Source organism: Chelonoidis abingdonii, chromosome 4, assembly GCF_003597395.2.
Source record: "Chelonoidis abingdonii isolate Lonesome George chromosome 4, CheloAbing_2.0, whole genome shotgun sequence".
NCBI classification, from domain to species: Eukaryota; Metazoa; Chordata; order Testudines; family Testudinidae; genus Chelonoidis; species Chelonoidis abingdonii.
Genome location: NC_133772.1, coordinates 11,373,642 through 11,393,586, shown reverse-complemented (window position 1 = coordinate 11,393,586; position 19,945 = coordinate 11,373,642). Strand labels below are relative to the sequence as shown.

General features: G+C 39.9%; 1 protein-coding gene across 1 annotated transcript in view; it reads left to right on the top strand.

The window, feature by feature from the left end:
• The first annotated feature begins 1,294 nt into the window (after positions 1-1,294).
• Positions 1,295-19,945, top strand: part of LOC116833005 (ras-related protein Rap-1A) — a 33,683-nt gene continuing 15,032 nt past the window's right edge. The window contains 4 exon segments of the mRNA XM_075064826.1: positions 1,295-1,433; positions 10,669-10,749; positions 17,056-17,124; positions 18,344-18,400. Coding sequence (XP_074920927.1) covers positions 1,380-1,433; positions 10,669-10,749; positions 17,056-17,124; positions 18,344-18,400 — 261 coding nt within the window. The 5' untranslated portion in view covers positions 1,295-1,379.

Genomic DNA, 19,945 nt, shown 5'->3' with positions numbered 1-19,945 from the left:
TGTGTTGAGGAGTTCTGCAGGACTAATACGGTCTATCCTTGGGAGGTGAAAGGGGAGAGAAATATTAGGGACTTAGAGGACCTTGCGAAGGTTGAAGATAAACCTATGGTTATTTAACCTCTGCATTTGGCACTAGGACAGCTGCTACTGAAATACTGTGTCCAGTTCTGGTGTCCACAGTTGAAGGACGTTAATAAATTGGAGAGGATTCAGAGAAGAGCCACAAGAATGATTAAAGGATTAGAAAACATACTGCATAGTTCTAGACTCATGGAGCTCAATCTATTTAGCTTAGAAAAGAGAAGGTTAAGAAGTATATAAATACCTACCTGGGGAATAAATATTTGCTAATGGGCTTTTCAGCCTCACAAAAGGTACAACATGATCTAATGGCTGGAAGTTGAAGCTAGACAAATTGCAGACAAGAAATAAGACATATTTTTTTAACAATGAGGGTAATTAACCATGAAACAATTTGCCAAGCGTCGTGGTGGAGTTTTGCCTGTTTTTAACTCAAGATTAGAGGTTTTTGTAAAAGAGCTCTAGGAATTATTTGAGGGAAGTTCTGTGGGCACAGGAGGTCAGATTAGATCATCACAGTGGTCCCTTCTGGCCTTGGAATCTGTGAATCTGTTATTTAACCTGTGTTAAAACAGTCAGACTTGCATCATTCCAGAGGTGATGCCAGTGCACCTTTGTGTGTTTGGGGTAGTTTGATTCCAGTAGCCAAAAGTTGTTCTGAATTCATTTGATGGAACAAAATAGTTAATGGCTTGAAATTCAAACCAAAACCATGACTGCTCTGTAAACTGTATGGTACAAGTATCCTTTTAAAAAGTGTTTTGAAATATTTTAAACTGCATTTTTTTTTTATCCCTTCGAATCTGCTGTAGGGAGCTTGGAAAAAACCTCCAGTAGGGCTGTTAACACTGATGAGAGATCTTGTATGCCAAGGTATGAGCTTTTCATGTTCTCAGCATTTATTCAAATGAAATTGCCAATTATGAAAGTGTGGGGGTTGGAGATACAAGAGGGGAAGGTTTAAGAATTACTAAATGTCTAATACAAGGGTGTTTATAAAAACAAAAAAAACCAACCCTCTGTTTCCTGCAGTTACAGAAAGTTGGAGGTGTGTTTTTACTTCTATCTTCATTCACAATGTTGCGAGCCATGCACTTGTGAAGGCAGCTCTATATTCTTTAAGAGGCAGTCAGCAATGTGGATACTTACTCTGCTTTTAAAAAAAAATCTTTTGTCACTGTCTTGCTTAAATGGGGAGGACGTCTTCAGTCATGCTGCACATTTCACCAGGATATGCAAAATCATCAAACCACGCTTCTGCCTAGGCCTCCACACACCAAGCAACACACACATACCTAATGTTACTTGTGGCTCTGTCTGCAGTTGCTGGAGGAAGGGGGAACCAACTAAACGTAAGCCGCCTTCTTCAAACATATAAAATTGTGCTCAGACAGTTATTTGTGAAAGAGCTTGTGTTACATTTCAGGTTAGTGTGAAATTCTTACACTCAACATCTGTTCAGTGGTGGGTTTGCTTATTTTTCCACCAGCCGCAGGTTAGGAATTTCCTGGTGAGTGGCTAGAGTTTTTTGAGGGTGTAGAAAAAGGGGTTGGACCAGCTGTCCATTCCAGAAGGGCTTTCCAAAGACTGTCTTTGTATTTATTATAAAGTCAGAATTATTTAAATCCTCTTAATGGCTGCAAGGAAATGCTTTTGAAAATAGAGGCTGTCTGACAAATGTCTTAATTTTTTTGGTCTGCTTATATAGTGCTACAGTACATGTATGTACCTAAGTCTTATATAAATTCTGTCTTAATGTCTGTGCACAAGCACATTAGCTGGTCTTACATAGCACAGAAGTGTGTGAAAATGCGATTGAGCCCTTTAGTGCAAAATTTCCTGTCTGAAGGGACATGATGTAATGGACTGGATTTCCTGGCTCCCAGTCCATTGCTCAGGTTACAGTCCTGGCTCTTCCACTGTGGCTATGGGCTAGTTACTTCTTTGTGCCTCAGTTTTTACACAATATAAACGGTGTATTGCTTTACTTCACAGGGATGATACGAGGATTAATTAGTGGTTGTAGAGTGTTTTGAAAATGTAAAAAGCAGTTTTAAGTGCTGCATGCTGTCATTGCTCTGGGTCACCCCTTCATAGGATTGAGCCTTTAATAGTATGTTCCAGTCTTTGATCAGCCTTTTCAATTCAAACATGCATGTTTGTTTCTGTACTTGCAACAAATGCATTAAATCCTTATCTTGGTAAATGACACAATTCTTAAACCTGGAATGCCACTTCGCTTGACTTGAGCAATACATAAAATTGTCCTCTTCTGATAGTATGCTATCTTTTGCAGCACATGAACTGTGTGAAGAGATTGTGTAATTAAAACAGGCATTCTGAGCTACTTCTGGCATCTGTCTTGCTGAAAAATGGTGTCATTTGGGATCCCAATAAATATGACAATTTTCATTCTGCTTTCATGCTGAGTTAACAATTGGCCAAACATACAGGCCTGATAATTCAATAATAGTAATAATTCAATAGTTGGACCCTCACCGGGATCCTCTGAGAGCATGTTTGCAGTGATACACAGAAGCACTTTCTCAGAACAAAGAATGACTTATTTTGCCCCAAAGATACACAGTACTTGGAGAAATAGATTTAAAATAGACAAAGAGGGCTATATGCGTATTCACTTACCTAGTCAGCAGGAGTCCCGTCCGTTTACTTCAACGGGATCATATCTCATCAACCTTTTTGCTGCATTTTTGCTAAAAAGGTTTTATTGTTGTCTTTGTCATGAGCTCCTGCAGTGCTCTTTGGGTACTTATATGCTGGAATAAAAGACCCAAGGCATGGCCATGGCTTGCCTGAGTCAGCTGACTTGAACTCAGGCTGCAGAGCTAAAAATTGCTGAGTAGATATTTGGGCTCAGGCTGGAGCCTGAAACCAAACATCTGCACAGTAGTATTACAGCCTCACAGCCAGAGCCCTGCAAGCCCAAGCTTGTTGATCTGGACCAGCTGCAGTTATTTAATATCTGTGGACACATACCCTGTGTGTCTTCTCCCATATGGCCCTTATGCATGCCTTTTCCAACTCCTTGTGCAGGACACCTAATGCTTTGCTTATATAGGCCCTCGTTTGGCAAACCACTTGAACACATGCTTTAATGCCAGTACTTTAGCATATGCATAAGTGCTTTGCTGAATAGGATGGACCTAAGCACATGGTCAAGCGCTCTGCTAAACTGTGGCTTTATGCCTCTCTTAGGATAGGCCCACACTGCAGAAAAGTCTCCCACAGCATCAAGTCTCAGAGCCCAGGTCATCTGACTCAGACTTGCACTATGGGACCAAGAACAGCCATGTAGATGTTCCTGCTTGGGGTGGAACCAAGGCTATGACACCCAGTGATGGGGTGGGTCTCAGTGGGAGTGGGAATGTTTTCACTGCTATTTATAGCTCCATAGCATGAGCCTAAATCAGTTGCCCAGGCTCTGAGACTCGCTGCTGTGGTGTGTTTAGTTTTTTGTAGTGTGGACGTATCTCATTAAGACCCCCTTCTGCCAGGCTGTCTGTAGCGCATCTAATTAACTTGTATTAAAAAAAAAAAGCTCGTTCCCCTTCTCCTAATTTGTCGTTAGACTGTGACTTCCACCGGGCATGGACCATCCCTTCTTGAGTATCTGCAAAGTACCTCGCACATTGTGGTTGGTGGCATAAATAATCAGATGTCCCAGTTTTTTTGCTTTTGAGGAAGTTGTGATTTGTGACAGTAATAGTAGAAGAAAATAAGAGCATTTTAATTCTGGTTCTAGAAACAGGTCCTTTTAATTACCTAGTCTTGCCCTAGTGTGTTAAAAATCATTGTTTCAAACAGCTACATTTTGATTGTTGGGTCAAGACATTGGGCAAGTGAAAAACTGTAATATGCTTAGGGAGATTAATCTTGCAATGCCAAATTCTCAGTGGCACAACAGTAACGTCAACAGACCTCGGTTGCTGGTGGGCAGGATCTAACAGGGGATTTCTGGAGCTTAATGCATGAACCTCTACTGCATGAGCTAAAAGCCAACGGGCTGTTAGCAAAGGGTGTGGAGCAGATTCATTTTTTCTCTCTCTAAAAGTGGTCTTGATGCCACTAGATGAGAGAGAACACCACACCCAAATGGTGTGTGGGTTACACGACCATGAGGTTTGTCCATTGCTACAGATAAAATCCAGACCTAGTGGATTTATAACTGCTATTCTTTAAAATTGCACTTCTGAGAGAGTCTGTAATTTAGGGTTGCTGCTTATTCCAAGAGCTGACTATCGGAAACCAGTCCTTTGCCCCTTGAGTATCTATTTTAAATAGATAGCTTTTTCTGCATGTGTGTAGGGCAGTTCTAATTCAATTATTTGTATCCTGGCCTATTTGACTAATATACCAAACGTGCTGGTCAAAATGCTGTCTACTACATATGTCCTGTAACTTAAGAGTGCTTAGTGTGATTGTCTACTGGCTTTCTTGGCCCTTTCAATTGGTTTTCTATCAAATAAGCACTTATTACTCAGTTCCCCAGAGAGGACTTGTAGTTCTTCTATATTTTTCTGTTCTTTGTTTTTAAATGAAATCAGTGCTTGCGATAGATGCCCGATGGAAAGCCCTGGGGACTGAAGACTTCTATTTATCCACACCATAAACAGCAGCAATACAAGATTTCTTAAACTCCATAGCAAATGTGCTTCATCGCTGAGCTGGAAGAAGTACTTTTCATACAGAGAAATCGCTGCATACACCACAAAGGTGTAGTCACTGCTTAACAGCACATAGTACCACTACAGAAAGTTAAGGGTGGAAATGAATACCGTGTCTAACTGAAACCTAAGGGGAATTTAGATATAATGAAATTATCCAAATGAAAAATTGGCTGGGATATTGCATAGTAATAATGCCTATATGAAAAGCCCCTAGCACTCTGTTGGTGCTGTATAAACAGATATTAATATCTTGCAAACGTGCCGTGGATAATTAATCCATGTAATGGGCTGTATAAGTACCTAGATTAATCACAAGAGGTCAAGATCTTGATTTCCTGTTGCATCCAAAAAAAAGTAACTGGAAAATACTGTAGTAATACTCCCTGTCTGTAACTTCCCCACATGTGTTTTTGACTATAAAAAAAGAAGTGAAAGAGTTCATGGCTTAATCTAAGCTTTAACTTGATTACTGTGTTTTTGAATAGGAGGGACCAGAGTGTGGTGTTCTGGAAAGGAAAGGGTAGACTGGATAAAACAAGCTGCTTTTTTACTTCCCTTAAAAGCCATTCTCTTTTAAATCCTAAAAATAGATCTTACTTTCGATATTACCCACAGTTAATTAAAAGAAATCCCCCTTCATTTTCAGTACAAAATGGTGCCTTTGAAAAAAGGAAGCAAATGTTGCTCCTCAGGGAAGTTTTCAAGTGAAAGAACTTATGTAAATAAACTGTTGTCACAACTTTAGCCATAAAAACATATTGCCAGCTAACTTCAGAGTATAAATATTGTTCATCTGGTTTTAGATATTTAGTTGCTATGCTGGGGGAATCCTGCACAGCTGGCTTTTAGTTTCACAGTTTTTACAAAGTGGAAGTCTGTGGAAGTGGCAGGTGCTCATCACTAGAGAAACAGCCCCAAGTTGTGTAAGGATGAGCACCCAAAGTTAATTTTGATCTCAATCTCTCTGAATCAGCTGTAAAATCTGGGTGGTTGGGGAGGACAGTGATACGATACTGAACATAGGCAAGATCTGAGCTACAGGACTTAAGATGTTCACAGCCACAGGTAGGTGAGTAAGGGCTTAGGTCAGTATAACTGCATCGCTCCAGAGTGTAGATTTTTCACACCAGTGAGTGATGTGGTTATACCAGTATGAGTCTGTAGTGTAGGCTTGGCCTTAGTATTGTTTGTGTTTTGCAGCTTTGGAAAATGAGGCTCAAATCAAAATGGTGGTAGATGCAAAATCATGTAAATGAATTTGCAAAGAAAACTTGGATGGATCTTTATGCTCAAAAATGACGTACTGATTTAAACCAAAACAACCTCTGTCTGGGTCAAGTTCAGGTCTTAAGAAGAGGTACTGTGGCCCAATGGATAGGGCACTGAACTGAACGTAAGAAGAGCTCCCAATGACTTGTTGTTTAACAAGGTAGAGAGGACAATGTCGGGTATTTTGTCAGTCTCTGGGTTGCACGAACTTTAACTTGCCAGTCCAGTGAGGATGTACTGCTCTCCCTTTGAAAAGCGCTTGCATCTAACATTGTCAGTGATTTTCTGTATTCTCAATGTGTTCTTTGCATTGCTGCTGTGCTCTGGCTCATTAATAACTTAAGATGCTCTTGTAATTTTTGTGCCATAGAACTCAACCTGCCTTAGTGTTCACTCCTCCCTAGCTCACCACCACCACCAAAAAAAAGGACGTGTCTTTGTAGGATCTAGTAGTTAAGATCAGGCTTTGTTGCTCTCAACTCCTGCTTTGTTTTACTTTACTTTCTCTTCCCTCCCTGCATGTTACCATGTCCACTGACACTATTTCCAAAATGCCAGTATCTCATGTTTAGTTACAGTTACGCAATTATATACAGACTTACGAGGACTATTCACTTTAGGCCATTAAAGATCAGATGAGGCACAGAGGGTATTAAACCTACTTTTAACAAGGAGAAGGAAAAAAAAAAAAAAAGAGTTCAAGTGATCTGATACCACAGCAAAAGGGGCGTAAGGGTACCTTGAGAGATGGTAGATGACTATTCTGTCTGGTATGGTAAACTTGCATTGGGACAGAGTTCCTGTCCAAAGCAGGAGGTGGAGTCCCACCTGCGAAGATGGATTTGGTTTGGCCTAGGCTTAGCAGAGTTTTGTGTGAATTAAGAGGTAGAGCCTCAGGCCAATGAGGCCATACAACATGGAGTAAGGCTTCTACTAACTAATAGCACTTAGCACGTTCAAAGTGCCTTTCTTCCATACATCTCCAAGTACTTTATGAAGAAGCCTCATTGCACAGAGCAGACTAAAACGCAGAGGGGGTAAGTGACTTGCCTGAGGTGTCACAGTGATTCTGTGGCAGAGCTGGGAGTAAAACACTGGATTGTTGACTCCCTGTCCTGTGCACGAGTGAGCACAATGACTCATTAGACAGTCTCATATTCAAGAGAATCAGCTGCAACTATTTTTTTCAGTGACAGCTGCTGGGATAACCCTGCAGAGAGCTAGAGTGCTTTATCCATAGGGCCCAGTGAGCAGAGTTATTTGCAAAATATTTCTCTTTTATGTGACTACAGATGCATCAAGTGTTAAACACACCAGCCACACGAGGCACATACTAGAACTGATGTGACAGTTGGAGATTCTAATTTGTGTCCAGCATTCATGAATTATGTATCTTCGTTTAATTAAAAGGAAGTGACCAGAGGAGTAGATGGGATTTGACCTAACAGGTCTCTTCTCTCTGATTTCTGTGATATATTCTGCATCCATTACCGCATGAGCATGGATGGATGGTCTATGGTTAAGGCATTGGTCTGGGACTCAAGCAAACTGGGTTCAGTAACTAGCTCTGCCAAAGACCTGTGTGACCTTGGGCAAGTCACACAATCTCTCTGATTCAATATCTGCACCTATAAAATGGGGAGAATACTTCACAAACACGCTGTGAAGATAAATTAATTGTTGCTTGAGAGTTACTCAGATCCCACAGTGAGAGCTAGGTCTCATTCAAAATGGTAACTTCCAAATAATCTTACTTCTGCAAAGAATTCCTGTAGGTTGTCACGGCATTGGCTCCTTAAAATAGGGACCAAGATTTTAGTTTTATTATTTTAGTTATAAAGGGCATTGATACATTTAATGGCCATAAGATGTAGCCTTCTGTATAAATCAACCTGTCCTAAAAATGTTTATGGCTCATTCCTTTGTGGGTTTTTGGTCTCAGAAGACAGGACTTCAGAGATACTTGCAGTAAATAATGGAGTCTAATTTTCTCCACTGACATTGTGTGGTAGAATCATCTGGCTAGTACGACTGGGAGCCCCATTGCAGATAATCAAATGTTGCAAATTAATGAGTAAATGAATGTATAAACAAAAAACCTTATGGCATCACATTGCTAAAATTACTTGTATTTATTTCCACAAGTGTAGTTTAATTTTATGTGGCATTGAACCAATCTATTAGGATATATTTTGTTAAATGAATATACCTTTATATGAACATTCGCTTCAGTGATGAGCTCACTACAATACTCTGAGCTGTTAAAACTCTGAGTCTTAAGGCCCTGATCCAGAAAACACCTCTTCCACCACCATTACCACCACACACACACAAAGACACACCTGCACACTTTGCTAGATCAGGTGCAAGCTTGTGAAGAAGATAGAACCATTGTAAATTTTAGTAGCTTAAAAGCGAGAAATAAATAAAACACAGAGATTGTTAAGCAAGATGAATTTTATGTGTTACCCCCAACATTTGGATCACAGGTCAAGCATGTTATAACAAGGGTTAAAACTGAATATTTAAACAGTAGGACTGCAGTAGGCAGACATATTGCACTTTAGGAGGAAGCTAAGCCTCTGAGTAGTACCCCAGGGTCTGATTGACTTCTCTGTCACAATCCTGCCACCCAGTTATCATAAGGCAAAATGTTACTTTTATAACATTCTAAAACACAGGCTTATCCTGAAGTGACAATCCAGTCCGAACCTACTGTTCATAGCCAGTAAACATAGTAGGCTAAATTTTCAAAAATGCAGGTGCTATATCTTTGTACGTATTTTAGTTTGTGCATGCAGCATCTGACCTGCACATGCAGATTAGAGTTTGAGCAAGCTGGATGTGTTCAACAGTGCATGTACAATTGTGCATGCGCATTTCCAAAATCTTGCATGTTTCCATGAAGGCTGCTGTTAGTGTATTTTGTAGTGAGGGACTGTTCGATCCTCTAATTGAAACACATCAAACTTGTTGTTTCTGTATCACCCAGCCTGCTAACTTTAGGTAATACCTTTAGATTGTCTCTGTTTCATACTATGTCAGTTTTGAACTTAAAACAAATGGGGATGTAATTATGGATTCTTCATCTTGTTCAAGAACATAAACTCCAAGTAATTTAGCTATAGGGCATCTTTGGAGTTCAGGATAAGTTTTGCATCAGTAGTACTTTGCATTTGTAGAGCAACATTCTTGTCAAGAATTTGTGTGTTACAACCTTCATCCTCATTTTATGGATGTATAAACTGAGGCACAGGCAGGTTGTAAATGACCTGCCCATGGTCACAGAGTGAATCAGTGGCGGAGCTGGGAACACAGTCCATGCTCATTGTATACTGTTAATTCCAGTGAGCAAGTTGGTTTATTTTTATATCCTGCTACAGGGAATAAATCTTTATTTTTACAACAAATCATAAGATTATACCTAGAAAGGCCCATAAATCATATGGCAAAGTTAGTCTGAAATCCCTTTGAGAAACTAAACCTGTCCAGTTTCATAGCATTCATAGTTCTGAATCCTTACTTGGGAAGAAAGTGCTATTTTACTAGGGGAAGAATGAACAGATAATTAGCTGGTGAGGTCATTGTTTGCTTGGGCTCTGTTGATGGGGCAGCCAAGCCTGGCTTATAATGTAAACATAGTGTAAAATGTTTATCGCTGGCTTTGTCATTCTCCTTATTTGTCAGGGCATCTTGATGAGAATGAGAAATTTTCTTGTGCTGCATAGGGAGTTGAGAGATTTCCATAAAAAGGCACAGGCGTTGCTTGGAAGAGCAGAGAGGTTTCTGACTTGGCAGCAGTAAGTTAGGCCTGACCTTTTTCAGAAAGAAAATACTGACCTCCTAAATCATTCCTTGTTGCGGGTGGGTGGGTGAAGTAAACTCTGGTGCTTATATTTCACTCGTTCAATTTTCTTGTTTAATTGCTTGCATTTTTATGCAATTAAATGTTGGGAGAGTGAATGAAAGATACCATAAGCAAGTAGTAATATTTTGTGCAGGTAGATTTTATGGAAGAATTGTTTCCCCTTCATGGATGGATACATATCAAAATGCCCTTTTATCATTACAACAAAATATGCCACTATAATAACTCCACATTTGACCCTCTATTTTCCCAAACACCTGAAAGAAAAGACTAACTTTGTAGTATTCCCAGAAAGTTAACAGGTCTAAATTTTGATGTCCCAAGGGAAGAAATGAATTCCAGAGTCAGACTCCTCACAAGTTTCCTGAAATAGGTGAATAACTGGAAGTCTTTAAAACAAATAAAGGGAAATCCCAGCCTGTATTATAACATTGAACAGAAACAATAAAAAGACTTTGTACATCTACCAGCATCCTGGTGAAAAGTACATTGTGGGTTTTTAATTTTTTTTTTTAATTTGAAGGTTCCGACGCTGAGTACAGTAAATTACAGCCATCAAAGTAGACATTTGCTTGGGTTCCCAGATTTAAAATAAAAATATTTTTGCTGCTGCTGAAGAGATTTTTGTACTTAGCTATACAAAATAGACTATTCTACAAATAAATGTGCTATGACAGCGGTTCTTTGGGAGAACATGTAATGTTTCTGAGGTGATGCTTGCAAACGTTGCTCCTAATTCCATGCTTTCCCCCTGTTTTTCAGATTGCCTGTATTTACGACCACATCATGCGTGAGTACAAGCTAGTGGTCCTGGGTTCAGGAGGTGTTGGGAAGTCTGCTTTGGTGAGTGAGTGTTCAGTATCTGACTTGAAAATTGTGCATTGGAGGGCAGTATCAAACATTTCACCAGTGTCTTGTTGCAAATAGGATTATTTTACACTATCGGGACACTTTTGTTACTTCTGCATACACAACAGTTGATTGGATTACTGCTATTGAAACTGCTCAAGTTAGTTGAAAATGTATTATATTTAAAATGATCAAATGTTTAAAGATGGAGCACTGAGATTGTTTTCAGTGAAAAGACCTACACTACTATTTTATTTTCACTTTGCATGTATATAACCTAGCATATAAATATATATTTTGTAAATTGCAAATGTGTAATCTAGTATAAAATGCAGCACAGAGTATTGGCTTGAATGCTAGTGAATTGCTGATGCCTGAGGCGCAGGGTAGCTGGTATGCCTCGAAGGCTGCGTGTTTCCCATTGCAGACGGAACTAGACTGAAACCGGTGTGGCAAGAAACAGCTCACTGGTAATGTGGAACAGGGGCCAGCAACCTTTCAGAAGTGGTGTGCCGAGTCTTCATTTATTCACTCTGATTCAAGGTTTCGCATACCAGTAATACATTTTAATGTTTTTAGAAGGTCTCTTTTTCTACAAGTCTATAATATATAATTGAACTATTGTTGTATGTAAAGTAATTTTTTTTAAATGTTTAAGAAGCTTCATTTAAAATTAAATTAACATGCAGAACTCCCCTGCCCCCCGGGCTGATGGCCAGGACACCGGCAGTGTGAGTGCCACTGAAAATGAGCTCGCGTGCCACCAGTTGCCTATCCCTGGTGTAGAAGGATAACTGTGGACAGATGGTGCTGCTCACTCTTGAAGCATGAGTGTTGCTTCTCAGTGGTTTGTGTTGCAGTGCTCACAGCAAAGCAAATACACTGTAAAAGAGACTTCAGTCATTTGTTGTAGCTGAGCATACGGTCAGCTATGTATCACATCTAAATCAACCAGCTCACTACTGAAAGGAGTAGGCAGAGGGGGACTAGTGGGAACTTATTAAAACAAGCAAATTCGCCCTGCCACTAAGGGATGGGAGTAGCTATCCAATTGTTTTTAATGTAGGAAACGATAAGGTGTTTAGGATAGTAAGATTGTTTTCTCTTGCATCATTTCACTTACACGTGGAGATGAAAAACTGATGTACTTAGTAAGTTACTTGCAGAATCCAAAGGGCGAGTGAGAAAAAACAGATGTGGTGTAAAGCATATCAGGTTGTTAAACCATACATTTGGTTTGATGCACTATTTAATTGACTTCCCCATAATAACCTGTGGTATCATGCAGGTGTAAAACTTTATTCTTAAAAATGTGTTTGTATCAAATCCTACTCTTCCATGGTAACTTCAGCAATTAATAATGAAGCTGTTCCCCACCCCCACCTCCCATCATCCCTTAGGGTATGTCTGTTTTTCTCATCAGGAATATAATATTTGAGATTTAGGAGTCCTGTGATGAGACTCTGACATTTTAGTGGTGTGTACAGCAGGTTAGACAAACTTTGAAGAAGTTTCCTCACTTGTAATGTAAAATCTAAATCAGTTCAGTCTTGCAGATTTTTTTTAATGAAAAACAAACTTTTGTTTTTCTAAATATTTAACCTTTAAGTAAAAGTTAGATTTTTTTTTTTTCAGACTCATTAATTCCCATATCTTTTCTGTGGACGAATAAACTTGTTTTTTGTTTGTTACAAGTAGTATGTATGATGCCTGATTCTCATCTCACCTACAACACTGTAAATTGGGGGTGACTCCATTAATCAGCAGCTTTGTACCAGGGATACAACTGTAGTGAATGAATAAACAAGTCAAGATCTGATGGCATTGAGAGGTAACAAAATAGCAAATAATTTACAAACCGCCATCAGAAGAGCGGTTCTGAGATGGGTTTTAAAATAATACAGTGGAAGAGATTAAAACAGAATAGAACTATGGTATTTTGCTGCCAATAGTAATCTTAAAATTTCTCTTCCCTCCCTTTTCCCCACCCCCCAGTGATTAAACTAAAATGACGGATGGAGAGGCTGGTATTGGTATTCGATTCTGTATTTGAATGACAGTTTAGAATACAAGGTGATCATGTTTCACTGCAAAGCCTCCTTTCTTGTTTTGACTCTTAATTCCCAATATAATGCTGATTGTGCAACACTTCTCCTTGCCCTGCCCTCTGGCACTAATGGCCGTATAACAGAAAGTCCTTAATACACCTCTACCCTGCTATACCGCGACCCAATATAACACGGGTTCACATATAGCGCGGTAGCAGCAGGGCTCTGGCAGCGCTTTAAAGGGTCTGGGGCTCTGGCTGCTGCAGGGAGCCCCAGGCCCTTTAAATCACCGCTGCAGCCCTCCTGCCACTACCCCGATATAACGGCGTTTCACTGTTAGGGGGCTTATTCCTTCACCCTCTCGCTTCCCTGGTCCTTCTCGCATGAACAGAGCAACAGTACCCGAAGTCCAAAGGCGCAAACAGTCTGATGTTTATTGGGGTAAACTTCCAGCAAGCATGATTCCAGTTTCCTTCCTTAGTGTCCCCCTTCCCAGCTCTGACACCACAGAGCTTTGCCTGTGTCCTTGTTCCTGTTCCCATCTTCTGTTCCCATTCCCCGTTTTAGCAAAATATGATCCCAATTCCCCCACCCCCATCCCCAGTCCCTGTTCCCATTTCCCCTTACTTCCTGATTGACTGCAGACTATATAGTAAAACTTGAGTTCTGTTTAGCTATACCATAACCAATCATTTTACTGAAATTTGACTAACATATTGTAACATGGTTATTTAACCGATTATATCCCACCACCTTAATTGGTTTACACCCAACAAAATTAATTGTACAGCAGACAGAAACAATCACAGAACCAGACAGAGATTATACAGACAAACATTAGGGAAGTGGAGACTACAGTGATAGAACAATACAGAAATGAGGATTTCACATCCCAGCTGTTGATAAGTGAGTTCTTTCCAGACAGGATGCTATCAAACTAAGTTTCCTTTTACATCTTCTAGGCTCATCTCTTTCTCTGGAGGTGATAGGAATATCAGGACAGGATTGTATTCCTAACAACCCAGCAGCACCTTACTTCAATGTGACTAGTTTGGAATGTGAGGATGTGACCATATACTTCCCAGCTTATGGCTGCCTCTGCTGCTTAGCTGAAGGCCTTAGTCTGTCACAGTAAGAGAAGGCCATTACACAGACAGACAGTGATTTTGATTCTTTCTTTTATACCTCTATAACTAGCTAAGTGGTAAGAATACACCTAAATTCTTAAAGTATAGGCCTTTGCAGACTGGCCTGAATATCAATATCCTAACACTCACCTATAACGCGGTAGGGATTTTTGGCTCCCCACGACTGCATTATATTGGGGTAGAGGTGTAGTAACTCATGCACAATTATTTTAAAGCTTTCTTTTAATAGTCATCTGTTTTGTGATGGATTTCTGCTCCTTTCTAATGGCAAGCAAGATCCTTTGGCCAATCAGTGAGAAAGTAAAGTTAGCAGCATCTGGCTGCAAATGGTCCTATGTATAATTGGAAAAACACAAAATGAGCAAACATGCAAGCTCTGTGCTAAGGGAGAGTAATATAAGTAACAGAGCAAGGTGTGGCTGCGAGCCAGAAACCTCTGAATTCTCCTCCTGTCTGCCTCAATTACTTTACATATAAAGTGAGGGTACTTACCTACCTCACAGGAGTGTTGTGGAGATCAGCAAATATCAGTAAAGTACTTGGAAGGTGAATAAGTACTAGGTAACAAATAGAGCCACAGTGTAAATACAGGGATGTTTCTATGTAATGGGCAGTCTTGTACCTGGTGAAAACAAGGAACTTTATTTTCAGACGTGTTGATCCCTGCAGCTCCCAGCATGTTTGGTTGGAGCTGCGGTTGAATAATTTCTTCTGAAAACCAGGCCCTGTAGATTCAGTTAATAACTTTCTCCCATTAGGTGCACCATATGTTTGATTACAAAACGAGCTGTGTTGGGATATTACATTAGAAGGAGAAGAGGTTCGGAGTGGTCTGCCAGGTTCTAGCACCTTGTGGTGAAGACTAACTTACAAACATGGGGAAACTATTAACAGTATACAAATGAGATACAGTTGGTTTTTTGAATCATGACTGGATCACATTTTCCAGTGTTAGCCTCTTAACCAAAAACTAAGTCTTTGTATCCTTTTTGGTAGTAACCATTAAGAAGTCTCCGGATATAATCACCACAATCTAAAGGAGTTCTGCCTGCTGTGGTAGGGCTCCTGTTGCCTTCTGTAACACCATGGCTGATTGCATTACCGATGATCTCATTTAAAGTGGTATATCTGAGATCTTCTATCTGAAGAGACCTTTGAGACAACAAACATACAATGTGATAGGGAAATGGTTGAAAAGAAGAGACTTTAAATCTTTCTAGACCAGTGGTTTTCAACCTTTAAAAATTTCAAATGTAGGTGCATACTGTACCTCTTTGGAAATGTTAGACATAGTCTGCAGACCCCCCGAGGTCCGGGGACTACAGATTGAAAACCACTGTTCTAGACTACAGAATAAGTTTAGCTTTTGAGTGAGGGCGCGTGCCTCTCATCTGCAGGAAATCTTCTCAAGCATGAAAGCTAGAAAATTGTTTTCTTGCTAGTTTAAAAGAAACCAGTGGGCAATTTGTATTCTCCAGAATACAGTGATGCCTTTTGGAGATATCTGGCCATGTGCTACTCTTTCAAAATCTGAAACCACGTATTTAGGAGCAAAAGCATGTTTCGGGGGGGGGGGGGGGGGGGGAGACTGCGCTTGAATTCCCAAGTTCTTCTTCCTGTGTGTGTGTGTGTGTGTGGGGGGGGGAGAGAGAGAGAGAGAGAGAGAGAGAGAGAGATGAGGCACAGAGGTTGCTGCTAGTATATTTATGTAGCAATTCAGAGACAGATTAGTATTAGAATTTAGTAGTTCCTGGTTTTACAGACCTAAGTTTATCTAGTAGATTATGTAGCAGTATCTGGTTAAAACAAAAAATCCTCCACTCTGAAAGTAGAGCAGTTCCAAATTTCTCAATAGTGACCTGCAGAGATCTGGCTGGTCGCACTTGGTGCTACATTTTCCTTATTTCTCGCTATTAAATCACATTAAAAGAAGCTAAAAGCTGCACTCTTCTATGTAAGCAAATGCTGGGGTTGTTATAGGGATGCTCTGCGATCACAAATGGGAGAGGAAATATCTAAAGCACATGCCTTTCTATTAAGATATGCTCCGTACTATGAAAGACACTTGCAAAACCCTGGAAGAGGTGAAAGTGAATTTCATCTCTCTCACAGGGCAAAAGTAGAAAACTGTAGCGTGGTTGGTGGAAAAGCATAAGTTTCCATCCAAATGCCCTAAAACAACAGCTAAAATATAGGTTCCTTTACAAATTTAAGATAAATACTGGATATCCAGACATCAGCCATGTCAAAAGCTTCCCATCCTAGTTTCACTCTGAGTGCGTGCACAGGAGAGGAAAGAACTTCAGTTTTGAAACAAGTGCTTTCTTCTTTCTTCTGTTTTAATATAAATTGTAGTTGTTGAATGTATGTTGCCCTGTTCTAGTTGGTTTTTATTGGTTTTTGATTTTTATAAAAACAATTACTAAAAGATGAATGATTTACAGATAGTTTCTAAATCTGCCATTCTGAAATCTTGCTGGATCTCGTCGGTATTGATGTTTTATTTATTTGTATTATCTTAGCACCGTGGAGTCCTAATCATGGACCTGGACCCCGCTGTGCTAGGTACTGCACAAACACAGAACAAAAAAACCCTATCCGTGCCCTAAAGAGATTATAGTCTAAGTTACTGCATTTTAATAAGACCATGATACTCTAAATGAAACTTAGACTTCAAATACAGAGGCTCTCACAGATCTACTTTACAGTGTTGCCACCTTTCCAGATTTTTTTGCGAGTCTCAGAGTATTTGGTGGTTTTCCTGAAGGTCCAGTTCCTTTGTGAGATTTTTTGTGAGACGCTCAGCTGTCACTTTAAAAAATAAGTTTCTAGCCCTCATGGTTGCCAAGAAATTCTTGAAAATATGACTGTGCACCTAGAAGATTCTAAAACTAAAAACAACCACCAATAAACCCACAGTTTTTATTATATTTTAAAAAGATTTTTGAAGTCCTGACTCGTGACTTTGAATGCTTGGGTTGGCAATACTGACTTGACGCATAATTTATACTATTCTGTTTTTGAAAAGCTGCTGCCTGAAGGTCAGTAGGCCGTATCTGAATTTATTCTTTAACTGTATTTTCTTGCCTTTTTTTTTTTTCCAGACTGTACAATTTGTTCAGGGAATTTTTGTTGAAAAATATGACCCCACAATAGAAGATTCATACAGAAAGGTACAGTATAAAATGATGCTATTTTCTATCAGCCCTTTAGAGCCTGATCCTGCACCTTTTTAATTCAGCCTAAACTTCTCCGTGTCCTGAGAATTTTGTCTGAGTAAGAGGTATGAGTTTAGATCTGTGTTAGTGTAGTGATGCTGGCTTGTTAGCCTCCAGGCAGCTGGAACCTTGTGCCTGTATAGAGCACTTGATCCATGCAGCTGGTTCCCTGTATTTGTATAGCGCACTTTGCAGGCTCAGGGCCTTAGGGTATGTGTGATAAAAGACCTGTGACTTGGCTGCGACTGGACCAGGTTAGCTGACTCTGGCTCAGGAGACTCAGGTTGCTGGGCTCCACAATTGCAGTGCAGATGTTTGGGTTTGGACTGGAGCTTGGGCTTTGAGACCCCGTGAAGGGTGAGGGTGCCCAAGCTCCAGTCCAAGTCTGAACGTCCAGACTGCAATTTTTAGCCCCGCAGTCTGGGCTCTAAAACATGGTGCCACAGGATATTTTATCACAGTGTAGCCATACCCTTAATGTCATGCAGTCTTAGTTCATGGTATGCTGACATAACATTGATTGTCATGTAAAAATAAATGAATCAGAATTTATCATGTCATGGTGTTTGCAACGTTTCTTGCTGTAAGTAAAGGAAATAACACAAATATCACAGATTTAAGTACTGAAATATAGTCATTGTTTTTAAAAAACAGACCACTTTACTGTTTAGTTTAAATAAGTGTTCCTTACATTTTTCACTGCCTTTTTGGAAATGAGCTTGCAGTTACAAAGCAGAAGCTATTGTTCGAATCCTTGACACAGTGGCTTGATGTAATTTTATTGGTAGAGCTGCATTCTCCACTCAGATTGATGTAAAGAACCCCATTGTTTTAGAGAGAAGAATAATTGTCACAGTTAAAGGCTCCAAACCAGAAAATGAAAGGAAGTGGTGCTTTTTGTGCATGAGTTACGTGAAAAAATTGTTAAAACCTTCGTAGTCAAGAATTGCTTTTTCTGGAATTACCCTCTTTAATCTGAAATGATTTTTAGTAAGTGGAACACTTGGAAAATTTAACAAGTTTTGAGTTGGGGGGATGTGAATTTGAGAAGGAATGAAGGAAAATATAAGTTAAAGGGCTCTTTGGTTGTAATTCTGTATGTCTCACACTAGCACACTTTTGAGCATATGCCATTTTTTTCTTTAATGTTGCTTGTTTCTTCCTTTTTTTCCAGCAAGTGGAAGTAGACTGCCAACAGTGTATGCTTGAAATCCTCGATACAGCAGGGACAGTAAGAAAAATCTAAAATATAGAATTTTTAATGTTAAAAATGAAGTTGGATTTTAAAAGGATTTGTCAGTGCAATAGCCCTATCCTATCAAAAAGAAAATGTTAGATCGACTGCTGCTGCACTAAACTGCAGAGTTTTGTTAAGTAAACCCAAAAGCCAATGTGGTGAATCTGTCATCTGAACATCGCCAAACCCAGGAAAATTGCATACAATCACTGTGCTCTCAAATAAATTCATGTGGGAAAATGATAAAAGACACCAACACTCTATCACCTGTGGAGAATGCTTTTCACAATGCGATCACTCTATATCTGACTTATCAATCCTCATCCTCAAAGTAAACCTGCACAACAATTTCAAAAGATGAGCCTGGGAGCTTAAATTTGTAACTTTGCTAGACACTAAAAATCATGGTCTTAATAAAGACACTGGATTTATGGTTTATTACAACAAGCTGTAACCCACTACCCCTCCTTTTTTGTCCTATGATTATGGGGGTGTTAACAGACCACTTCACCTTGAATGGTCTCTTACAGTACATGAGAACTACTTCTACACTTCTGAAGAAGTGAGGTTTTTTTACCCACGAAACCTTATGTCCAAATAAATCTGTTTAGTCTTTAAGGTGCCACCGGACTCCTTGTTGTTTTTGTGGATACAGACTAACACGGCTACGCCCGATACTTTTACACTAAACTATCTGTTTGATCTTGTATGTAGCTGTGATACTCTTAGTACCTTTCCCAGAGTGGAAGAAGGGTTCTGTGTAGCTTGAAAGGTTGTTTCAGGTTGGTCCGATTAAAGAGATTACCTCACCCACCGTGTCTCTTTAGTGATTGTCGATGTTACCCAGCTGAATTTCCCTCACAGATGGGATATGAATGGATTAGTTTTCCTTCAAATTCTAAACACCTTATCGACTCTGCTTAGGAATAAATTTTTATCTTTATAACACCATGTTAGAATTTGGGGATGATAATTTGTAATGTATTATATTGTGGTGGTGCCCAGAGTTCACAATATGCTGAGCATTGTACAAACACACACAGAAGATATGGTCTCTACCCCAAAGAGCTTGCAGTCAGAGGCATGAGGGATGGTAACAAGCTATAGGACAAAGGTGCGTGGGGGTGGAGGGGTAACCATCATAAAACCATACCATTCCATAAGCTAACAATGGGCACTTGAAGGTGCTGATTCATTGGAACTGTGATTTCCCCGTCCCCTCTCCAAAAACGAAGTTCTCTGTCAAGCCACTGGACTTGGACCTGCTACCTCCTTTCTTAGAGCACCCTCCTCCAACTAACAGGACCTTACACTTAATTCCTCTTCCTCAAATACTGCTGGAAGGGACAGTCTTCTCCTTCGGCTGCTTTCCATGTTAGGAGGGCAGGATGAAACATTAGTCTGTCCAGAGCACAAATTTGAAGAGAGGCTTCTCCTTCGCAGCAGCTGAGGATGTTCTCCCACCTCCTGTGGGAATCCCTTCCTGCTCAGGTCAACTGCCCCTCATGCTGATTCTCTGTGCTGTCCAGCTGTTCCATG